The 19,953-nt window shown below is 38.4% G+C and overlaps 1 protein-coding gene across 2 annotated transcripts; it reads right to left on the bottom strand.

Moving 5' to 3' along the window:
- Positions 1–205: 205 nt before the first annotated feature.
- On the bottom strand, positions 206–19,930 carry golm2 (golgi membrane protein 2). Of its 2 annotated transcripts, XM_079866821.1 has the most exons (10): positions 17,356–19,930; positions 11,800–11,854; positions 11,471–11,573; positions 11,240–11,330; positions 10,033–10,171; positions 9,853–9,936; positions 9,385–9,693; positions 7,845–7,973; positions 5,369–5,536; positions 206–1,564 (listed from the first exon to the last, which is right to left on the bottom strand). In XM_079866821.1, exons 1-10 carry the CDS (start codon positions 17,680–17,682, stop codon positions 1,488–1,490), a joined length of 1,482 nt encoding a protein of 493 aa, XP_079722947.1. In that variant the 5' UTR covers positions 17,683–19,930; the 3' UTR covers positions 206–1,487. The 2 variants fall into 2 exon arrangements, with proteins under 2 accessions (XP_079722947.1, XP_079722948.1); XM_079866822.1 differs by lacking the exon at positions 5,369–5,536.
- Between the last annotated feature and the right edge of the window lie 23 nt (positions 19,931–19,953).

The following is a 19,953-nucleotide window of genomic DNA, read 5'->3' as shown; positions in this document are numbered from 1 at the left end:
ATAAAAAAATCGTAATGTTTATTTTTTCTTTTCTTTTCAACTTTTGACCTGTACTGTATATATATAGATATATATTAAAAATATGTTACGAATTCAGTATACAAGTACAGTAACAACTAAACCGATAAAATCTAATCATTCGTATGAATTCACAAACGTTGTTCCTGAATTGAGCGAAAAACTAAATGCCAACAGCCAGTAAAACTACAGAAAAAATCGTTTATTGTTACAGTAATGTTGTCATTTGTTTGTAAAGCAGCCTGGGATAAATTAATGAAGATTTCTGGGTGCTTTTCTCGATGCTACTACTTTCTATACTTCAGTCACAGTGATAAAATTTGTACTTTTTCCAAAACAGGACCAGTTAATTTGAAATATAAAGAATTTTGTTAATCGTTATTCTTGGATTGCCCTGCACACCCATGTGACATATCTCAAAAACAATCACAAGCTTTAAGACTACATTCAGTATGCCAACCCTAAATTTGCTTGATTATGAAACAAACACAAACATTTAGGTATATGATCATTATTTCCATTTGAGAGTTTAGCAATTATACAGCATCCCTCCTCATACGTACTGTACATCTACCAGTAAGAAAGGAAGCAGGCCGACAGCTGTGGTGAGTTTAGTCTGTGGCACGGAGTATTGCTTTTTTCCATTTTCTTGATCTACAGGCTGATTTACAAAGGCTGCCTTTTGCATGCAACAATGTCCTTACAAAACTCAACGTGCACTCTTGAGTGCTCCTTCAGAATCAGAAAACATAGCTGAAAAAAAGAAAAGATTATTGTCTGGCCAATAAGTGTCAGTTTGTACCAGAGAGAGGTTAAAAGTTGAACAGCAACTTAATTGCATCTTCCCATAGTTTACACTTCCATTTAGCAACAGTTGTCCAAAAAGATAAAAGGAGATTTAGCTTTTCAGCAAAAATATGTATATCAATATGTTCCACTTTGTGAATCACACAGAGGATTATTATTTCCGTATTATCTATTCACAGTCGCGACCTCCGGTGCCTAGAGAAGGCATTTTATTATCCCACTGAAAAAAAAAAATAAAAAAAATAAAAATAAAAAAAATATTACAAACAACAAGACATTTGTACAATATAATAGTTCCAAAACTCAATTCTGTTAGACATGTGCTACAGATGGGGGCAAAAAACAAAACAAAAAAAACATGAAAACAATACTCTCAAATCAAGCAAACATGTGCAAGCAAACATTTGCAGAAGATCATTAAATCACTTTGTCGCATTTAAGTTGAAAAAAATCTCATCCACAGTCATTGATTTCACAGTCGTAACCGCCGAAACTTGTTCGTCTCTGAAGACTGAAATAGTTTGAATAGTCTGAATGTCTCCAATTGTACATTATACCAATATCACAACTGAAATCCAAAGTTCTTTTTCATCTCTTGGCTACTTCAATGTCAGAAACATCCATCCATCTCAATGAATGGGTTTGTTAGAGACGGGACGGGACTACAGCACATCAATGGCTTGACGTCGCTTTCCGTAATCCACAGCCCTTTCACCTGGAGCTTCCCGGTCTTCATCGTCTGAAAGATACAACAACAAGGATGATTACAATTCAGTGTTTATAAATCACAACAATGGCTGACTAGCTAACTAGCTTAACTTTCACGGCTTTAAGGAAATATACCCACCTTTCAAAGAAACATTCAAACTAATACTAGTGAAAGCTACTAAAGCCACATACACACTGCAAAGTGTTGGGAGTGACAACCACATTTGAATGAGTGAATCTCGTAAACTATTCTGTGTTCATACAGAATACAGGAGTTATTCTGCCAGAAGAGGCAGTGTTTGTTGCTTTTGAAAGAGGTTGGTTTCACGCAGATTTTATATAAATGCGGTTGTCACTACCTGATCTTTTTGGTTTACGAACAATCTCTAGTTGGTAATATTTATTTTATTATATTTTAATTTTATAATATTTTATTTTAATTTTATTTTAATATTTATTATTATAGTCAAAAATGGCTATGCTTATGCAAAGTAATGTTAAATCTGAGAAAGTCACTTTAATATCAATGCAAAAAACAAACAAAAACAAAAAAACTAGAAACTGGTGTCCAAATGGTCAATGTTTCTAGTGATTTTCTTAAAGGGGTCATATAATGGTACATGCATTTTTACAAGTTGATTGTACTGAAATGTGTGTTGGCAGTGCCTGTACACAACCATCATAAAATGATAAAAATCCATCCAGTGGTTTTTTTTTTTTATCTTCTTATGTTTTCCCCTCTCTCAAATCAAGCCGTTCGACCGTGTGACGCCGGACGCCACTCCCACGATTGTTGATTGACAGCAGCGTTTCAACACAGACCCGCCCTCGCTCGTGAGCGAGCTGTCAATCATAGTCTACGCGTCATTGTTGATACGTTGGTGCAGGAGCACTGTCTATGAGCAGAATGGCCTCTAAGTGATTGTGGTGTTCTGTTCTTGGGTGTAATAAGGAACAAAGCAGTCATTAGTTTGTTTTCGAAGGGAATATTCCCCACGATCAACGTCAATGCTTTCATGTTTGCGCGAATCATTTCACACACCAGACTGCTTTACAAACGAGGTCAATATAAATCTGGTTTTGCTAAGAAACTGCTCCTGAAAAAAGGATCGGTACCAACTATTCGTGTTCCTGCTGCACCTCCAGAAGAAGAAGTGAGTGTAATGTTTTATTAACCTTTATAGTAATCTTTATATTAATCTTTGCAATTCGCGAGCACGCTTCACGATGAATGCGGCTAAGGTTTACACTCAGGGTACATTACGGCATGTTTTCTATGTACGACGTTCTCAATATAATTCATAATCCGAAGTTTATAATGAACAACGCGTTATGGTTATTGTGTTATGGTTATTACAAACGGTGTACACTCAGAACAGAGGGGCGGGGTCAGCAAAGCGCATTATCATTTAAAGACACATGCACTTAAACGGCGTGCTGAAAACAGCTGTTTTTGACCAGGTAAAATGAGTGTTTTCTTACAATACTAATGAGAATTTTTAATTAAATTATATTACAAACTTTTAATTTAGACCCTAAAGAATCATATTAGCTTGTACAAAAATGGCATTATATGACCCCTTTAATTCATATTTTCCTATCCACACTATTCATTCATTCATTTGTTCTTTAGTAATTGCATCTTTGAATTCATGCACTCAGATATTCAACCTTAATATATTAACCTCCATCATATATTCAAGTATTTACTCATTATTGTTACTCATTTACACCTATCTTTTATTCATAAGTATTCTCCAAGAATATGCATGTTGTACTCACATGTACATATGCATTAAGGGATTTATCTTAGTTACTTGTGTTTTGTTAAATATTGGACGCATTCCTAGATGTCAAAACCACACCTCTATCTATTTTCATCTATCTTTGCAACCGTAGAATTTGACTGGTCACTCCGACCTAGCCGTTACACCTACTATGACATTATGGATAAGTCTGTTTGACCTTTTCTTATCAAAACAAAACAAAAATTTAGGAGGATGCAAGTTTTCCTGAATATATATTCATTGCTCTTATTTTGTTGTTCTTTTGCTTCTCCTTATATTCTGCAAATATTTTACTTCATTTGGGCCTTTCTCTATACTCTGATCTTCACAAACATCATGTTACAAGTCAAGTCATGTCACCTTCATTTATATAGCGCTTTTAACAATATAGATTGTTTCAAAGCAGCTTTACAGTGATAACAGGAATTTAAAGTAACAGATTGTTTTGGCTTTACAGCAGCTCTAGAATAAAGTTATTGTCCAGCTAAAGTTAGTTTTGACTGATTCACTTCCTTTGCAAAGATCATTAGTTATTAACTTAGGGCTAACATGACACCGCTATAACAGAAAACCCTTAATGTGCTCCGGCCCGCTCATTCGCACAACAACAGTGCCTGGTGGCTCGAGAACGCAAACCTTGAAATAGGTTCCAAGGTGCAAGCCTTGAAAAAAATAAAATAATAATAATTAAAAAAGATTATCTCTGCGCAAACTCCAAAAACGCAAACCTATGAAAACGCTGACGGTGTGCACATGTGTATTACGTGTTTGGTCTATAGGTATGCGCGTTTGAATATATATGTGCGCAGGCATGTAGTCTTTCTTTACAAATTGACCTCAACAAATTACTTGTCTGGCCTTCAAAATGTATAATACAGAGTTATTTATCGCCTCCACGTAGCCATGTGAACTGGAATTATTTTGACAGCGTTTAAATTTAAAAACTTACTTACATACAATACTTTGGATAATAATTATTAGATTTACCTTATTTGCTACATTTTAATATATTTTTTTAAATATTATATTTATATAAATAATTATATTTATAATTCCTTATTCAAATTTGATCTCTAAAATTATCATTGCTTGTCTGCCTTGATCTCACTACATCAAAAACAAACAAAAAAGTAAACAAAAACACCTGAAACAGAGTTGAGTTTACTGTATTGCCTTCCTCCTATTGTCTTTTCTCGCGTGACTAGCTTACTTCACCAGTTTGCTATGTGAGAGCATCACGATGGCTTGTTAATTGTCTTTCCTACATTATCAGTGAGCACGCACACACACGCATGCACGCACATACGCACGCCCAGTTTATTCTCTGCTACCTGTTTTGACCTGAAACAGACTTTTCGGCAGAATAAAATTTTCTGTTATCACAAAAACACTGGCTATGTTGAAATATCACTCAGCCATAATATCAACGATGGCAGACACAGACAGAATTGACAGAATTCATTCTTGCTCTTACATGCAGTTGTCAATCCCTAAACTTTGCATTGTGAACATGGCATATGAGATGCATGGTTTACAATCGTCACAAGTGTTAAGCGACACAGGAAGCCGATGAAAAATTGGCAAGATGAAATAAGATGGTCAAGTTAACAGTGATTTCAAAGTAGCCCATTTAAAACCCCAAGCCCTAGTGAAAAGGATTCAACACAGCATTATGGCTTTCACATGCACTGACAACACAATAACTCTACACACTAGCACGCTGATTAGTAAAGACAATGACTGGAAGAGCCGAATGAGGCATGCTGGGAGAGAAGGTTCAGTCTCATAACCACATGGTCCAGAAAGGTTAAGGATCTCACACTCATATCTTTCTCTCTCATCCACACATGCTTTCAGCACACTGAGGTGAGGGCTTCGCCTGTGATTGACACCTTCCACAAGCATTAGGCCAAATGAACTGACAGTACTTCAGTATGCTGTGAGCCCATGATGACTGAACCAGCAGCTTAATAAAGCAGAACAGCACCAGCACAAGGGAGGGGGAGAGGAGATGGAATAGCAAAGCAGTCGCAATCCCCCTGGCTCACCTTGGACGTCTTCCTCCCCACCATCACCATCCTCTTCCTCATTGTAGGCCAGCTCGGCCTGCTTATCCGCCTCATACTCACCTACGTTGCCATCATCCCCGTTATAGTCCGCCAGCTTATTGCCGTGTTGCGGATCTACGGGGGATTCATTTTCATCAAAGAAACGGCCTGCAGGGGCAGAGATGGGCCCCATCAGGAAAGAGAGAAAGAAAGAAAAGAGGGGAAAAAAGGAACAAGCAAAATTTGAAAGAGGTAAAAGACAGAGAAACAAGGGCATTAAAGGAAAAGAAAGTACAGAAAGGCAAATAGATCAGAAGCATATTTAAGGCAATAAAGAGCAAAGAGAGGACAATGAGACTACACTGAAAGTAATGAGGTTAAAATAAAAAGACCACAAAAAGGTTTATGCCATATTTTAGTTCCAAAGAAAATAAAATCTCAGAGGACAAGTGAGGAATGGAGCTGGTGGTAGAGGACTTTACACAGAAGAAAGGAAGGCTGGGTGAGAAGGGGTACATGGTGGTGTGGAGGAGTTTAGCAGAGGGAGCAAAGTCAGGCAGCGCAGTAATCAGCAGAGAACCCAGTCTACTACCTTCTCTGTCTATTTACAGACACAAACATTACTGCTTGACTTTATGCTTGCTGCTTGCCCAGATAGCCCAAATAGTAGTCATTTTATAAAGGCGAAAGTATTCTACTAGGGGAAAAAGACGATGAAGAGTAATTGTTTTGTGCCCTGTAATTTAATCCTTACTGCCTGCATAGTAAGTACGTGTGTGAGTGTATGTCAGATATTTACAAATGCCCAAAATGCAGAAGTGTGTACAGCTTTCCAATCTGTATTTCACACAAATTTACCTCAAAGGGATTGATTTAAGGCTGTGAACTGGCTTGAATGGTGCCAGCTTCTGCTGCATCAAACCCCAGTGAAAGTCTTAAAGAGATAGTTACCCCAAAAAAAATGAAAATCACTTACTCACCCTTATGTTATTTTTTAAACCATATTCATTTATCTTACGTGGAAGACAAAAGATTGACAGTGTGGATTACAATCAACTTCTGTGTTTGGTAATTCATCAGCAACTTGGACATTCTTTTTTTTCTCAGTTTGTGTTCTAGGTAACAAAGCTTAAAATCAGGTTTTGAATGACAATTTATGTGTGATATATTCTTTTAAGATGGGAGAGCCTATAGACATGAAGTTAACCCATTGAAACTTTATGGAAACCACCAAATGATAACATACATGAAACTGAAGACTGAGGTTCAGAGAATCTGGGAATATCAGTATCCGGTTGTTAAAGGGATAGTTCACCCAAAAATGAAAATTCTGTCAGTAATTACTCACCCTCATGTTGTTCCAACCGTGTAAGACCTTCGTTCATCTTCGGAACACAAATTAAGATATTTTTGATGAAATCTGAGCCATGTCTCACTCCTCCATAGGCTGCTATGTGACCGAAACTTGCTGGCCCAGAAAAGTCATCAAAGAGATCGTTAATATAGTCCAAGTGACTCCAGTGGCTCAATCTTAAGTATATCAAGCGACGAGAATACTTTTTGTGCGCAAAAACAAACAAAAATAACGACTTTATTCCACTTTTCATTTCCTTCTCTCTGGGCCTCTAGTTGGTTCGCGTAGTCTTTTTGCGCAGCGCGTCTGTGTTACACGTCACCACGTAGGCTCACAATTGGCCGACGCCGGTCATGTGTGTGATACGTGATGACGTGCAACACAGACGCGCAGCGCAAAAACACTACGAGGCCCAGAGAGAAGGAAATGAAAAGTGGAATAAAGTCGTTATTTTTGTTTGTTTTTGCGCACAAAAAGTATTCTCGTCGCTTGATATACTTAAGATTGAGCCACTGGAGTCACTTGGACTATTTTAACGATCTCTTTAATAACTTTTCTGGGCCAGCAAGTTTCGGTCACATAGCAGCCTATGGAGGAGTGAGACATGGCTCAGATTTCATCAAAAATATATTAATTTGTGTTCCGAAGATGAACGAAGGTCTTACGCGGTTGGAACAACATGAGGGTGAGTAATTACTGACAGAATTTTCATTTTTGGGTGAACTAACCCTTTAAGTCTGAAGTGTAGGTCCAAATTCTCTATCAGATGCCAATGGTGCTAAATTACACTCACGGTGTGCTGTTGTACTACCAAAAAATCTCCATACCGAAATTTCAGATGGCCAGACAGTGATCTGAATCTTTTCTGAATTGTTAAATGAATGGTGTCCGGGACGCAATGAGTTTTTACAAAGAACGTAGCTTAAATGTGTGCTGTAAATGAACAGAGCACATAACAAGCTGTTGAGACTCAGTATTCTCACTTGAAAGAGAGTGGAGAGTTGTACCCCAAAACAATATTTGATACATCATGACGTAACAAGAGGATAGATGACGATTTGTCTTGTCATCTTCAGAAACAGCCACAGCCCCATCCCCACCCCTGTACGGTTTAATACTCACTCTGACGGTGACGCGGGGGGTCAGCGTGCACAGGTTCTCTGCCATTGTGCGGGTCAATGGGTTTGGGAAGAACCTGAGCCGGGTTAGGAGGAGGAGGAATTCCAACTCCCTCTGCCTTCAAGCCTTCAGCTAATAAAAAAAGGACAGAAAGAGCACTTGACATTAAAGAGGTACATTTCTGTAAGTGGAAAGATTGTGTAATATGACAGCATGCCTCTAATCTTCAGGTGAAAAACAGTAAAAACAAACTTAAAGGAGAACTCCGGTCAATTTTAACATTGAGCTAATTTTTTTGTAAATTTGGAGTGCTGTCAGTACAGAGAACAACGACAAAAATCGGTGTTGCCTACAGTACACCGTGTTATCCTCTTTTTAAAATTTGCACCCTGTTGACTTCAATGGGGCAGGTTTTAAACCTGCGTTTAGCCTGCTTTAACATCCTTGATTTGTCATTACAAGTGCACAGCCATGTGAGTGAGTTTATTTAGAGTGAACACAGTGAATCTGACTGCAGTAGATGTGAAAGATATGAATAAAAGTGATGTTAATTCAGCCAGCGAAAATACCTGTATTTACATCCTGTTTTCGGTTGAAGTCCAAAGTAGTCGATTGTCGAGTTCACACGCGTGATCATAGGTACTAAACCTATGTGCGTGAACTCGACAATCGATTACTATGGACTTCGGGCGAAAACAGGATGTAAATACAGGTATGTGCGCTGGCTGAATAAACATCATTTTTATCCATATCTTTCACATCTACTGCAGTCAGATTCACTGTGTTCACTCTGAAGGAATCACTCACATGGCTGGTGCACTTGTAATGACACATCAAGGATGTTAAGAGGCTAAACGCAGGTTTATAACTTGCCCCATTGAAGTCAACAGGGTGCAAATTTTAAAAAGAGGATAACACGATGTGGGCAACACCGATTTTTGTCGTTGTTCTCTGTACTGACAGCACTCCAAATTTACAAAAAAATGTAAAGTTCTCCTTTAATGTCATGGGAAATACGTAGGCTCATGTTAAAAAAAAAAAACACAGAAGAAAGAAGAAAAAAGGACAGCTTCTCCCCAACAGAGGAAAAAAAGAGGCCCAAAAGATATACACAAATAAAAGTACAGAATCGCTACTACTTAAAAAAAAAACAAACAAAAAAACATGGCTTCCTCAGTAAGGAAGAATCAGGGGTCATACACAAATACAAGTACAAAACTATGTTTGCATTGCCTGAAGGAAATAACAGTGTTTTGATAAAGTTATTATTATTAATAATTTCATCCAGAAATGGAGAAATATGGACTAATGTGCACATCTAATAAAAAAAAAAAAATAAAAAAAAATAAAAATAGTAGTAATATTATAAAGGTGAAAGTATTCTACTTAGGGAAAAGGAGTAATTTTGTGTGCCCTATAATTGAATCCTTACTGCCAGCATAGTAAGTATGTGTGTGAGTGTATGTTTGGGTCCTGCATCACATTTGTAACACAACCAACAATTGAAAAGTGTTATAAGCACTGATAAAACATGACCTCTAACCTCCCAGCTGTCTGCGCTGCTCCCCAAACTCATCTGCCTTTATGCCTGCCTTATTATCCTCGTCAAACAGCATGGGTTTGTCAGCCACTGCTTTTGGAACCTGCTGCAGCACAGGGACGTCATGGTTCCCCAAATGCAGGTTTTCACCATGGGGTATGTCTGGTCGGTCCAGCGGTTGCCCACGAGCCAAATCATCCCCTAGTCTGGCACCAGCTCCTGCTCCAAACCCTGCCCTCTCCTCCTTCAGCAGTGCCGCAACCTCCGCCGGCTCCATGTGTTTCTGCGGCGTGATGGCTGGCTTCTTTAAGGCTGGAGAAACATTAAATGTATCTCTGAATGAAGTAACTGACATGCACCCTTATTTTAAGCATGCTGTAGAGTTTATTCACTCTGTTACTCATCAGCACTGAACATAGATGACTTGTTGATTCAATGAAATCTTCTAGAAATGTACTTTGTGATACTCACCAAACTGTCTGTCATCTATCTTGCCAACTTCACTGTCCTCAATGCCAGGCATGCCAGCATCGCTGCCAGGTTTAACCATATCATCTTGAGTGAATGTGATAGAAAAAAGCAAGAGACGACAATTTTTTTTTTTTCAACCAAAATGTATATGTATCTGCACATTGGGTTTTTTTCTGCTACCTTTAGGAACTGGGACATCATTTCGCTGTGCAGCCACTGTGTGGCGCTCTGCAGTGTCCTCTTTTCTTTTGTTGGACTGATCAAGAACCACCCCCACCTGCCGATCCCCTGCATCTGCTTTACGATTCTCTAATAAACTCTGAAATGCAATTTTTTTTTTGGTTTTGATGAAGTTTGTGAGTTAAAGGGTTAGTTCACCCAAAAATGAAAATTACCCCATGATTTACTCACCCTCAAGCCACCCTAGGTGTATATGACATTCTTCTTTCAGACGAAAACAATACGGAGTTATATAAAAAAAATGTCCTGGCTCTTCCAAGATTTATAATGGCAGTGAGTGGCCGGTTTCTGTTAAAATTCCGACCTGACGCATTGACGAACGCAGAAGTGCAGAGGATAGAGCAAAACAAAACACCCGTCACAAATTAGAAGTCTAAAACAAGTTTTTTTAAAGAGAAATGTCAGAGGAGCTTGAGTTTGTTGCTCAACCCTGTGTGTTTGAACCGCGAGAGGCGTCAAAGCTTACGATACTCCTACATCCACAGGTACGTCATACATCGTCAAGTGTTACTCTTTTGGCTTAAGTCGACTTGCGTAGGCCGTCTGCCGAAAGCTAGTTATTTTAGTCGATAATGTTTTAAATATGGATATTTTTCTTACACAAACTCATCGCTTCGCTTCAGAAGGCCTTTATTAGAGTCATTATAAGAGGCAGGACATTTTTTTAATATAACTTCGATTGTATTCATCTGAAAGACAAATGTCATATACACCTAGGATGACTTGAGGGTGAGTAAATCATGGGGTAATTTCCATTTTTGGGTGAACTAACCCTTTAAAGGGATAGTTCACCCAAAAATTATAAGTTGTTCCACCCTCAAGTTGTTCCAAACCTGTATGAGTTTCTTTGTTCTGCTGAACACAAAGGAAGATATTTGGAAGAATGTTTGTAACCAAACAGATCTCGGTCCCCATTGACTACCATAGTATATATTTTTTCCTACTATGGTAGTCAATGAGGACCGAGATCTGTTTGATTACAAACATTCTTCCAAATATCTTCCTTTGTGTTCAGCAGAACAAAGAAACTCATACAGGTTTGGAACAACTTGAGGGTGAGTAAATGATGACAGAATTTTCATTTTTGGGTGAACTATCCCTTTAAGACGAGCCAGAGTTTACACTATTCAAATCATTCACAGCATACCTGTCTGAGTTTTGCTGCCTCTTCTTCCACTCTTTTCTTGCTCTCCTCATATTCTGCCTTCAGCTCTGTGATTTGTCTGCCACACTGCAAGCTGCAATGCATGTTACATTTATATTATACATGATCAACTAGTCGAACATCTTAACCATTATTACCAAATGTAGGAATAGAAGTGCACAGAAAACAAGACTCCTTCTGGGTCAGGGAAAGTCCACCAGTGCTTGTATTCACCTCTCATATTCCAGCTTCTTCTCCAGATTGGTGCTGTTTTTCCGCACTTCCCTCAGCTGGTCTTCCTGTCGGATGATCTCCTGTCTCAACTCTTTTACCTGTTCTGTAAATGTACAAGCAAACATGACTACATGCCCCAAATCAGCAGTCAAACACACCACAATCGAAAAAAAAAAAAAATCCATGATTGGTTTACATAAGGGTGGAGTAGGAAGGAACAACCCAACCGTACAAAAATAGTGCTGTACTTGCATATTCCACAACAATCCTATTTCATTGACAAAGACGTGATGCTGGGAAATGGCACCCTCTTTGTGTGCACTTCTTACCCTTCAGTCTGTGAATCTCAGACATCTGGGCGCTGACATCATTCTGCAGCTTATTCTGAAAAAAAAAAAAAATTTGAGTGAAGACAGGAATAGAGTAATATACAAAACATACTTTAAGAATATATGATGACCCATGTCATATGACAGTTTAAGGGCTTATCCTGGAAAAACACAAAAACATTTTTTTGTTCTCATAGATTTTTACTTTCCCCCAATTTATATGCTTAACTTCAACTACCCAAATTTGAGTGCTATAGATCAATGTTTGATTATTATATCCATAGTCAACAACTCATATCTAAACTTTACACTACCATTAAATAGTTTTGGGTCAGTAAGATTTTTTTATTTTTTTATGATTTTGAAAGTCTATTATGCTCACCATGGCTGAATGTATTGTACAGTAGAAACAGTAACATTATGTAAATGTAATTAGGTAAATGTCCTATATTATTATATTTTAAAGTGTAATTTATTCCTGCGAAGGCTGTGATGGTAAAGCAGAATTCACACGGTCCTCCAGAAATCATTCTAATAAACTGATTTGGTGCAACAAGAAACATTTCTTATTATTATCAATGTTGAAAGAGGAGAACTACTCCTGCTTAAAAAGATAGTTAACCCCTTAAAAACATGAAAATTGTCATCACTTACTCACCCTCATGTTGTTCCAAAACTGTACAAGTTTCTTTCTTCTGTTGAACACAAAAGATGATATTTTGAAGAACGTTGGTAAACCAGACAGTTGACGGTAGCCATTGACTTCCATAGTATTTGTTTTTTTCCTACTATGGAAGTCAATAGCTACAGTCAACTGCTTGACTACCAACATTCTTTAAAATATCTTCTTTTGTGTTCAACAGAAGAGAGAAACTCATACAGGTTTGGAACAACTTGAGGGTCAGTAAATGATGGGTGGAAACACATTTTCAGGATTCTTTGAGGAATAGAAATCTCAAAAGTACATAGAAATCTTTTAATGTCAATTTAATGTGCCATTGCTGAATAAAAGTATTAACTTCTTTCAATCAATTAAATCAATCAATCAATCGATAAATGAATAAATATATAACATTTTATTCCCCCCAGACTAAAGAACAGCATTGTATCTGTCTGACTTTATTAATTAACTTCCTTCTTTTGAGATCAGTCCCTGCATTTACAAATCAAACCATCCTCTGGACAAAAACCCATCATGTGGAACCCATGAGAAACTGTGTGAAGCTGCCAACAATACCACACATTCTTTAGCATAGCCTGTTTTATCACCCAAACAGTATTGTTGTCCGAACTCTTTTCACTGAGCCACAGTAAGAGAATTCAATCTCCAGAGCTTTACTGCTGTAAGAGAGGCGGCTGTGATTTTGCGACGGGATTGATAGAGGGAAGCTCAGAGGGAACTGTGATCCTGATGACAAATTCACTGAGGAGGACGTGGACATGGAGCTTGAGCTTGCTGAGAGCAGAGCCCCGTCTCAAAGCAGAAGATGATAGTCAGCACAGCAAATTAAGCTGCAAGGGCAGCGGACATAAGTACTGAGCAATGTGCTATTAAAGAGACCCGATGAGCTTCAACCTTCGAGCTACCAGCAGAACAGCAGACAGAAAGACAGCAAAATAGCAGTCTGCTGCACTGTGTGTATGCACTACACATTAACACTGCCGAAGGGTCAGCTGAATGCCTATGCATGCTTATCCTATAGATTTTATACTGGTGCTTCATCTAATCAATATCAAGTTGTTAAATGTGAGGGAGCCAACTTCAACAGTTAAGAGCTTCCATTGTGTTTGTTTCAAACCCATGCCTCCATCTATTACTCTTGCTACACCCAACGAGGAAACAGTGCCTTTGAGACACTTCTTGCAGTTACTCTCAGACACAGTGGAGCAAATGAGGTCTATAATATCTGGAGAACACTTTGAAATCATTCCCTTAAATCTCAGTGGCAGTTGCTGGACCGGCATCTACCAACCGTAAGCTTATGGCAAAAGCCCGACCTTGAGCCCTTAAATGAACCCCTAATGATAAACTAAACGGTACCACACTGCTACTGCTGATTTCACTATTGGGATGATCAGTCGCCAGATTTAAAGTAAAAAAAATATTTTTTTTAAATGAATCGCACACAGGAGATGATGGGCCAGTAATTAAAGCATCGATGTCAGTCACCCTGTGGGAGAACAAAGCCCTCCCGTCAGCAGGTGAGAGAGGGACACAGACTCAACTTCACACGGTATTGCAAATATTCAAATGATCACAGAAGTACTGGGATAAAAGTTTATAGAGGATTGTATCAATAACATTGTTAAACCACTAGGTGGCGACAAGTTATTTGTTACTGAATCATTCATTCAAGAGATTTATTCAAAAACACTGATTCATCCAGTAATGAAACAAGTCTTTATGAGTGAGTCATTGAATCATTCAACCAGATTTTTTTTTTTAAATAATTAATTCAAATTAATTCAACATTTTCAAATAGACTGCACTCCAGCAATAAATGTTTTGTCAGAAGTAAATTACATGTTATTTTGTTTAGTTTAGAATCGTTAGAGAATCTCTATTTGAAAAAAAAAAGAAAAAAAAAATTCGAATTTGTCCAGAATCATGCAACTCTAATGTATTCAGACTATTTTTATTCCCAAGCAACAAATGAATTCAAAATGTATACATTTCACCAGTGCTCAATTTATTTGGAAATTCTGGCTTTTCCCTTGCTTGCTGCCTTTGGCGTCACTGCAGTGGCCATACAGGTTTGCACATGTCATCCAAGCTGCCACTGAGACAAATGCCAATGCTAAAGGATAGCTTCCTCTCTGGACAGAACACATAGCACAAGTGAACAAGGAAGAACAATAGAATGGGTGTGTCTGTGTGTGCAGATTGGCACACTGGTTCTCCACCTTTGATAAACAGAATAGGAAACAGGATGACAGACAGCGTTAGCATTCGCAGTGTGGAACAGATCCTATTCCTAATCCCATGACAAATGACACAGTGAAAAGGTATCAAATTTGACTCTTTAGATGCAAGTATGTGTTGCCATGATCAGCTGAGGAAAATAGATTATCAAAATGAGTAGAATAAATTGACAGCTATTGAGATTTTTTAAGTCAATCCACTAGCTGAATTCAGTTACTAACATGTTATCTTGTTACTTAAAATTGTATATAATATAATAATAAAAATATATAAATGATAAAAATTATGACAATATAGGCCCATTTGATTTACTTTTATGAAGGAAGACCTTTGACTATCTTTGTCTACTTTATAACAGTTCTTTATGTAGCCTATTCTTTACTCCGTGTCACAATATGACTGCCCTTCTTCCTCCCTAGTCCCTACCACCACACCAGAAAAGGAAACACAATGTTGCGTATTTGATGCCATTTCTTTAAGCGCTTAACTTATGCCAAAATGTAACTGAAATTTAAACGGGGTTATCTCAAATAATTGCGACTAGATAGAATAACCACGATCATACGATTAATCAATAATCGTGACAGGCCTAGAATAAGGTTACAAAGATTCATTCACATTTTACAAGTACTGCAGTAAGCAAAGACTGTGAAAGGGTAATAATCTGTAAAGGGGCCTGTGTGAGCAATACGACCAAACATTTGCTGCAGCACGGAATCAATCTATAAAGGTACAGGGCATCCAAATGCACACGGAATATCAATGCTCATATGTCCATTTCCCCTTTCCAGGTAGACAAAACCCAAGCAGAAATGTGTCTAAATCTAACTTCTGCAATGTGACATCTTCCGCATCCCCTCCTTTCACAATAACCAGGACGATCAGTCTATTTATTGTAAACCGTAGGGTGAAAATGAATATGGAAAGGGAATAAGATTGCTATAGGGCATTAAACGCAATACAATTTAAATTATTAATACATATTCTCCCTAAATGTTATCAAGAAAATAATCAATCATGAATAGTTATTGCCTTCTAGCCCCAGTAATGATAGTCTCCCATCAATTCTGTTGATATAATATCAAGAAGAAGAGACAGAGGACTGTGTGGGAAGAGCCTGAGATGTGAAGCCCTGTGCACACAGATGGGCCCTGACCATGAGCTCTCAGCTGTGTCACACAACCACAGGGAAGCCTAAGGCTTGAATCCATAAAGAGCAGCATGCCCTCTGTCCCGTCAGCTCACATCTTTACTATATTGACTTTAATGGTGAGGGGGATATTTATTTTCATATAATGTGTTCAGCATTTACATTTTTTTGATTTTAAGATATCATTTATTTCCCTTTACAATTCAAAAAGATATGTGAAAGAATCATTTATGAACCCTGTATATATTCTTATTTCATTGAAAGTACAACAGCACAGCAAATGTCAGTGCGTCCGTCACCCTCAGTCACGCAACCTGCCGACTGAACACGTCACAGAAAGGGAAAACTGCATTATCTGCAGACACAACTAGTAGAACAGGTACAAAGAGAACAGTTTATTTCAGCAAACTGCCAACTCCTTTAGAAATCAACTGTGTGTGTGCGACAAGCTAACAGGAAACAAACTAGTGATACTACTTCAAGCAATAAGGAATATTCCTGTGAAATGGTATATTCACAATACAAGGCATTATACTGATGTTGCACAGTCACATATAAAACTCTTCTGTTTGCATTAACTAAGTAATACCAATAAAAAAAGAATAAAACTTGAGCAAAGGTCTAAGCAAACAGACATACAGGATGTGCATTGATCAAATAGAGAGAATGCCATGGTTACTCTTCCTAACCATCTATCCGTTCGTTCAAAACATTCGTTCAAAACATCTTGAACACATGATCTACTAAGCATTGTACTGTATGTAACAGTGGTTGACTGATAATCATAATGACATTGGCTCAAACTAATGGTCCATACTTCATACATTTGCTAAACGAACATGTTTATGCAATATTTATTCTAACTAAAAATATTTGAAAGATTGTGGATTATACATTGGTTAATTGGCTAAAATGATGACGAAAACCACAAAATGGCAAAAAACGTATTGACTTGGATGATCAATTTCCCAATCACTATTATACACTGTAATAATCACAATGAAAGTTTTAAATGAAAATTATTGGGCATGGGCAGGCTGACTGAGGTCCCCTTAAGCACCTCAGTCACCTAACCCCAATCGCTCCCCGGGTGCCACAGCAAAAATGGCTGCCCATTGCTCTGGATGTGTGTGTGTTCACTACTCCTAATGTGTGTGCACTAATTTGGATGGGTTACATGCAGAGGACAAATACGGGTTACCATACTTGACCTTCACATGTCACGACTTAGGCTAGTTATAACGTGACTAGTCTAGTCTTTCATACTGGGGTTGGCTGAGACTTTAGGGTGGGATGTTTCTGGTCTGTAAAGTTTGAAACCCCTGATCCACATCAGTTTTGTCAGAAGTACCCAGGCAAAACAGTTCAATAATTTGAAGGGATAAATAAAGATATGACAGTAGTAGCTAGAGTCACAGACAAAAACAAATCATGATACAGCTACATTTGCAGCATCCCCTCGTGTTGATTTTCTTTCACCCACCTTTTCATCGGTGCAAGACTTGACCAGCGTATCCCTGGCCTGCAGTTTGCTCTCCAGCACGCTGTAGTCTCCGTCCTTCTGGTCGATCTGTTTCCGGTGCGTGTCCACCTGCATCATCAACTCGGAGTTTCTCTTCTCCAGGCGGGAGCGCGCCGCGTCCGTGCGCTTCACCTGCGTCTGCACCTCGGCCAGCTCGTCCAGCAGCCGCCCGTGCTTAGTGGACACGCTCCAGTAGTTAAACGACAAAATGACGATAATTACCAATAATACGATCAGGATGAAGGAAGGGAGGCGACCTCCACGTCGATTCGCACTGAAGCCGATCATCGTAATCGAACAGGCGCACAGATTACGACCTCTGGATTTGTGTGAGCCCCGTAGGTTAAATACGAGTGATCTGGTCACTGCTCTGTCAAGTTATCTAAAAAGATCCGTTCTTCCGCATTCGGCTTACAGCAACCTTGAGTTGTCCTGAAGTTGGTGTCACAACTTCTTTGACGATTCCTCCGTGTCCCTTCCGCACAGTTGGCGACTTCTCGCTTTTCCTTGTTTGCATTCATGCAACGCCACTGTCAGTAGATCAAACACATCAACACACACAGGCGACGTGGCCTATGAGAGCTGATGCGAGCTAACGGCACACAGCCATCAGCTTTCCGTCTTCCGCCTGACCCTATAGCACTAAATAACGCATTTTTAGTTGGTTACGGTCATCTCTGCAGATCTGCCGTCATGCTCGTGCGATAAATACACTTCTGGATTTACCGTTCAGCTGTGTGTTAGCTATAACGTTAACCTCGCTAAAGTAGCATGCGTGGATCTGGTGGAGCAACAGCCGTGTGCTACATTCAGTTCAACAACACGATACCGATTTCTCCTGAACACACAGCAACAAACACACAAAGCCAACCCGAATTTGGGAATGAAAACAAGTCTTACCATTAGCAACAAAGCACTAACGTTAATAGGCTATTAGAACGTTAGCATTACATCTGACACCCCCAGCAAGGCCAAATATACATGCACGCGCACCACCATACGCATCTGATACAAAACGACATTAACAAAATGAAAATATGCGTTCAACGCGTCTTTAAATGTAATGCCATGCAGGTTAGACTATACATGCAGCGCTAGCTTTAGAGTTCGCTAGTACTGTAGCTCAACTCCAGCCTTCCTCCTTTCTTCTCGGTCCTGCAAAATGCATGCGCAAACACTTTGTATTTGTATTTTTATATATAAGTAAACGCGTCAGCAGAAGGTAATATTTCGTAATCGTGTCGTTATCATCTAACTGCCACGTTAGACGTCTTGATAAAAAAAAAAGACAAAAATAATGTCGTCCTAAGTGTAAGGTGTACAGAGGAACGTGATTGACAGTCACAACAACCAATCCGTGGATACAACCACATGCATTAGGCGTATCCGATTGGCTGTGGGCGTACCTGCTTCTGTCGTTCAATTTTTATTGGATGCTCAAATAATAAGAGAAGGTGGGGTGTATGGTGCTAGAATGAACATTCTCATTAGCCAAAACGTCGCATTTATGCAAGGCTTACCTATTCCGGGATGTTGCTCATCATCATCATGATGTCTTTAAAAAAATAAAAAGGTTGATTTGAATATATAAGCCAATAGACCCAATAAAGTGCAGTCCGAGGTGTTTAGAGGCAATTTAGTGATTTATAAATTGGCACATATCTGCAGATTATTTAAACACTTTGCCATATAGTGTAACAAATAATCAGCCTCCCTGTGTAGTTTACCAAAGGCCCTTAGAATGGATTAGGAATCTGAAGAAAAACTTAGAGCACAGCAAATACACATACTGAGCCTACTCCAAAAACAAGGATTTTCACTGCAGAATCATACCGGGCTAAATCTGAAGCCTGCTCTTTGATAGGGGTATATTACAAAAAGTCTAAGCGCACATAAACACTCAAGACCCTGTCGGAGTACTGTTTATGAAACAAGCTGTGAAAATGTGAGTTTTCATCATTGCATTATCAAACATTATAAATTGTTGACGTTTGCCAATTTTTTTTATTTTTTTGCAGATATGTGTTTGATGTATAAATTAATCCATGATCTTACGCCACCACCTCTTAACAATGTGTGACTTTCTGTAAGGACAATTCTAGGGAAACCAGTGTATCCGTTAGAGAAGACTGTTGAGTTAAATTGAAGAAAACTGTCTTTGGACAATCGGCCTTTTCATTTAGAGCAACAGAAAGATGGAGTTCAGTGCTTGTTATTAGAAAGTGTACATCATACACTGCACATTAAAACTGCACTTAAATTATGGCTTAAGAAAAATCAATCATGTGATCATTAATTTAGATTTTTTCTTTTCTTTTTTCTGGTATTGTGACATTGTAATTGGTTTTATTGTGATGTGATATTATTTTCTTCTTTTTTTCTGGATTGTAATGGAGTGCTGTAATTTTATGTAACAACATTATGCCCAGAACCACAGATGCAAATTAGCTATCTAGCTAACTCTGGCACAACATTTGTTGTGCATGGTCCCTGTAAACTAAACTTAAAAAAATAAAAAATTACTTGAGGGGGTTAAAATAGCAATATATAGAGAAAAAA

Source organism: Squalius cephalus (genome assembly GCF_949319135.1).
Source record: "Squalius cephalus genome assembly, chromosome: 3".
NCBI lineage: Eukaryota > Metazoa > Chordata > Actinopteri > Cypriniformes > Leuciscidae > Squalius > Squalius cephalus.
Note: the sequence above shows the minus strand (reverse complement) of the source record. Positions and strands in the feature narration are given on the sequence as shown.

Coding starts and splice junctions, on each gene's coding strand:
- golm2 (XM_079866821.1), bottom strand. CDS start 17,682: ATGATCGGCTTCAGTGCGAATCGACGTGGAGGTCGCCTCCCTTCCTTC. Junction 11,331..11,470: donor AAGAAGCTGGAATATGAGAG/GTGAATACAAGC, acceptor CATGCATTGCAG/CTTGCAGTGTGGCAGACAAA. Junction 9,694..9,852: donor GATAGATGACAGACAGTTTG/GTGAGTATCACA, acceptor ATGTTTCTCCAG/CCTTAAAGAAGCCAGCCATC.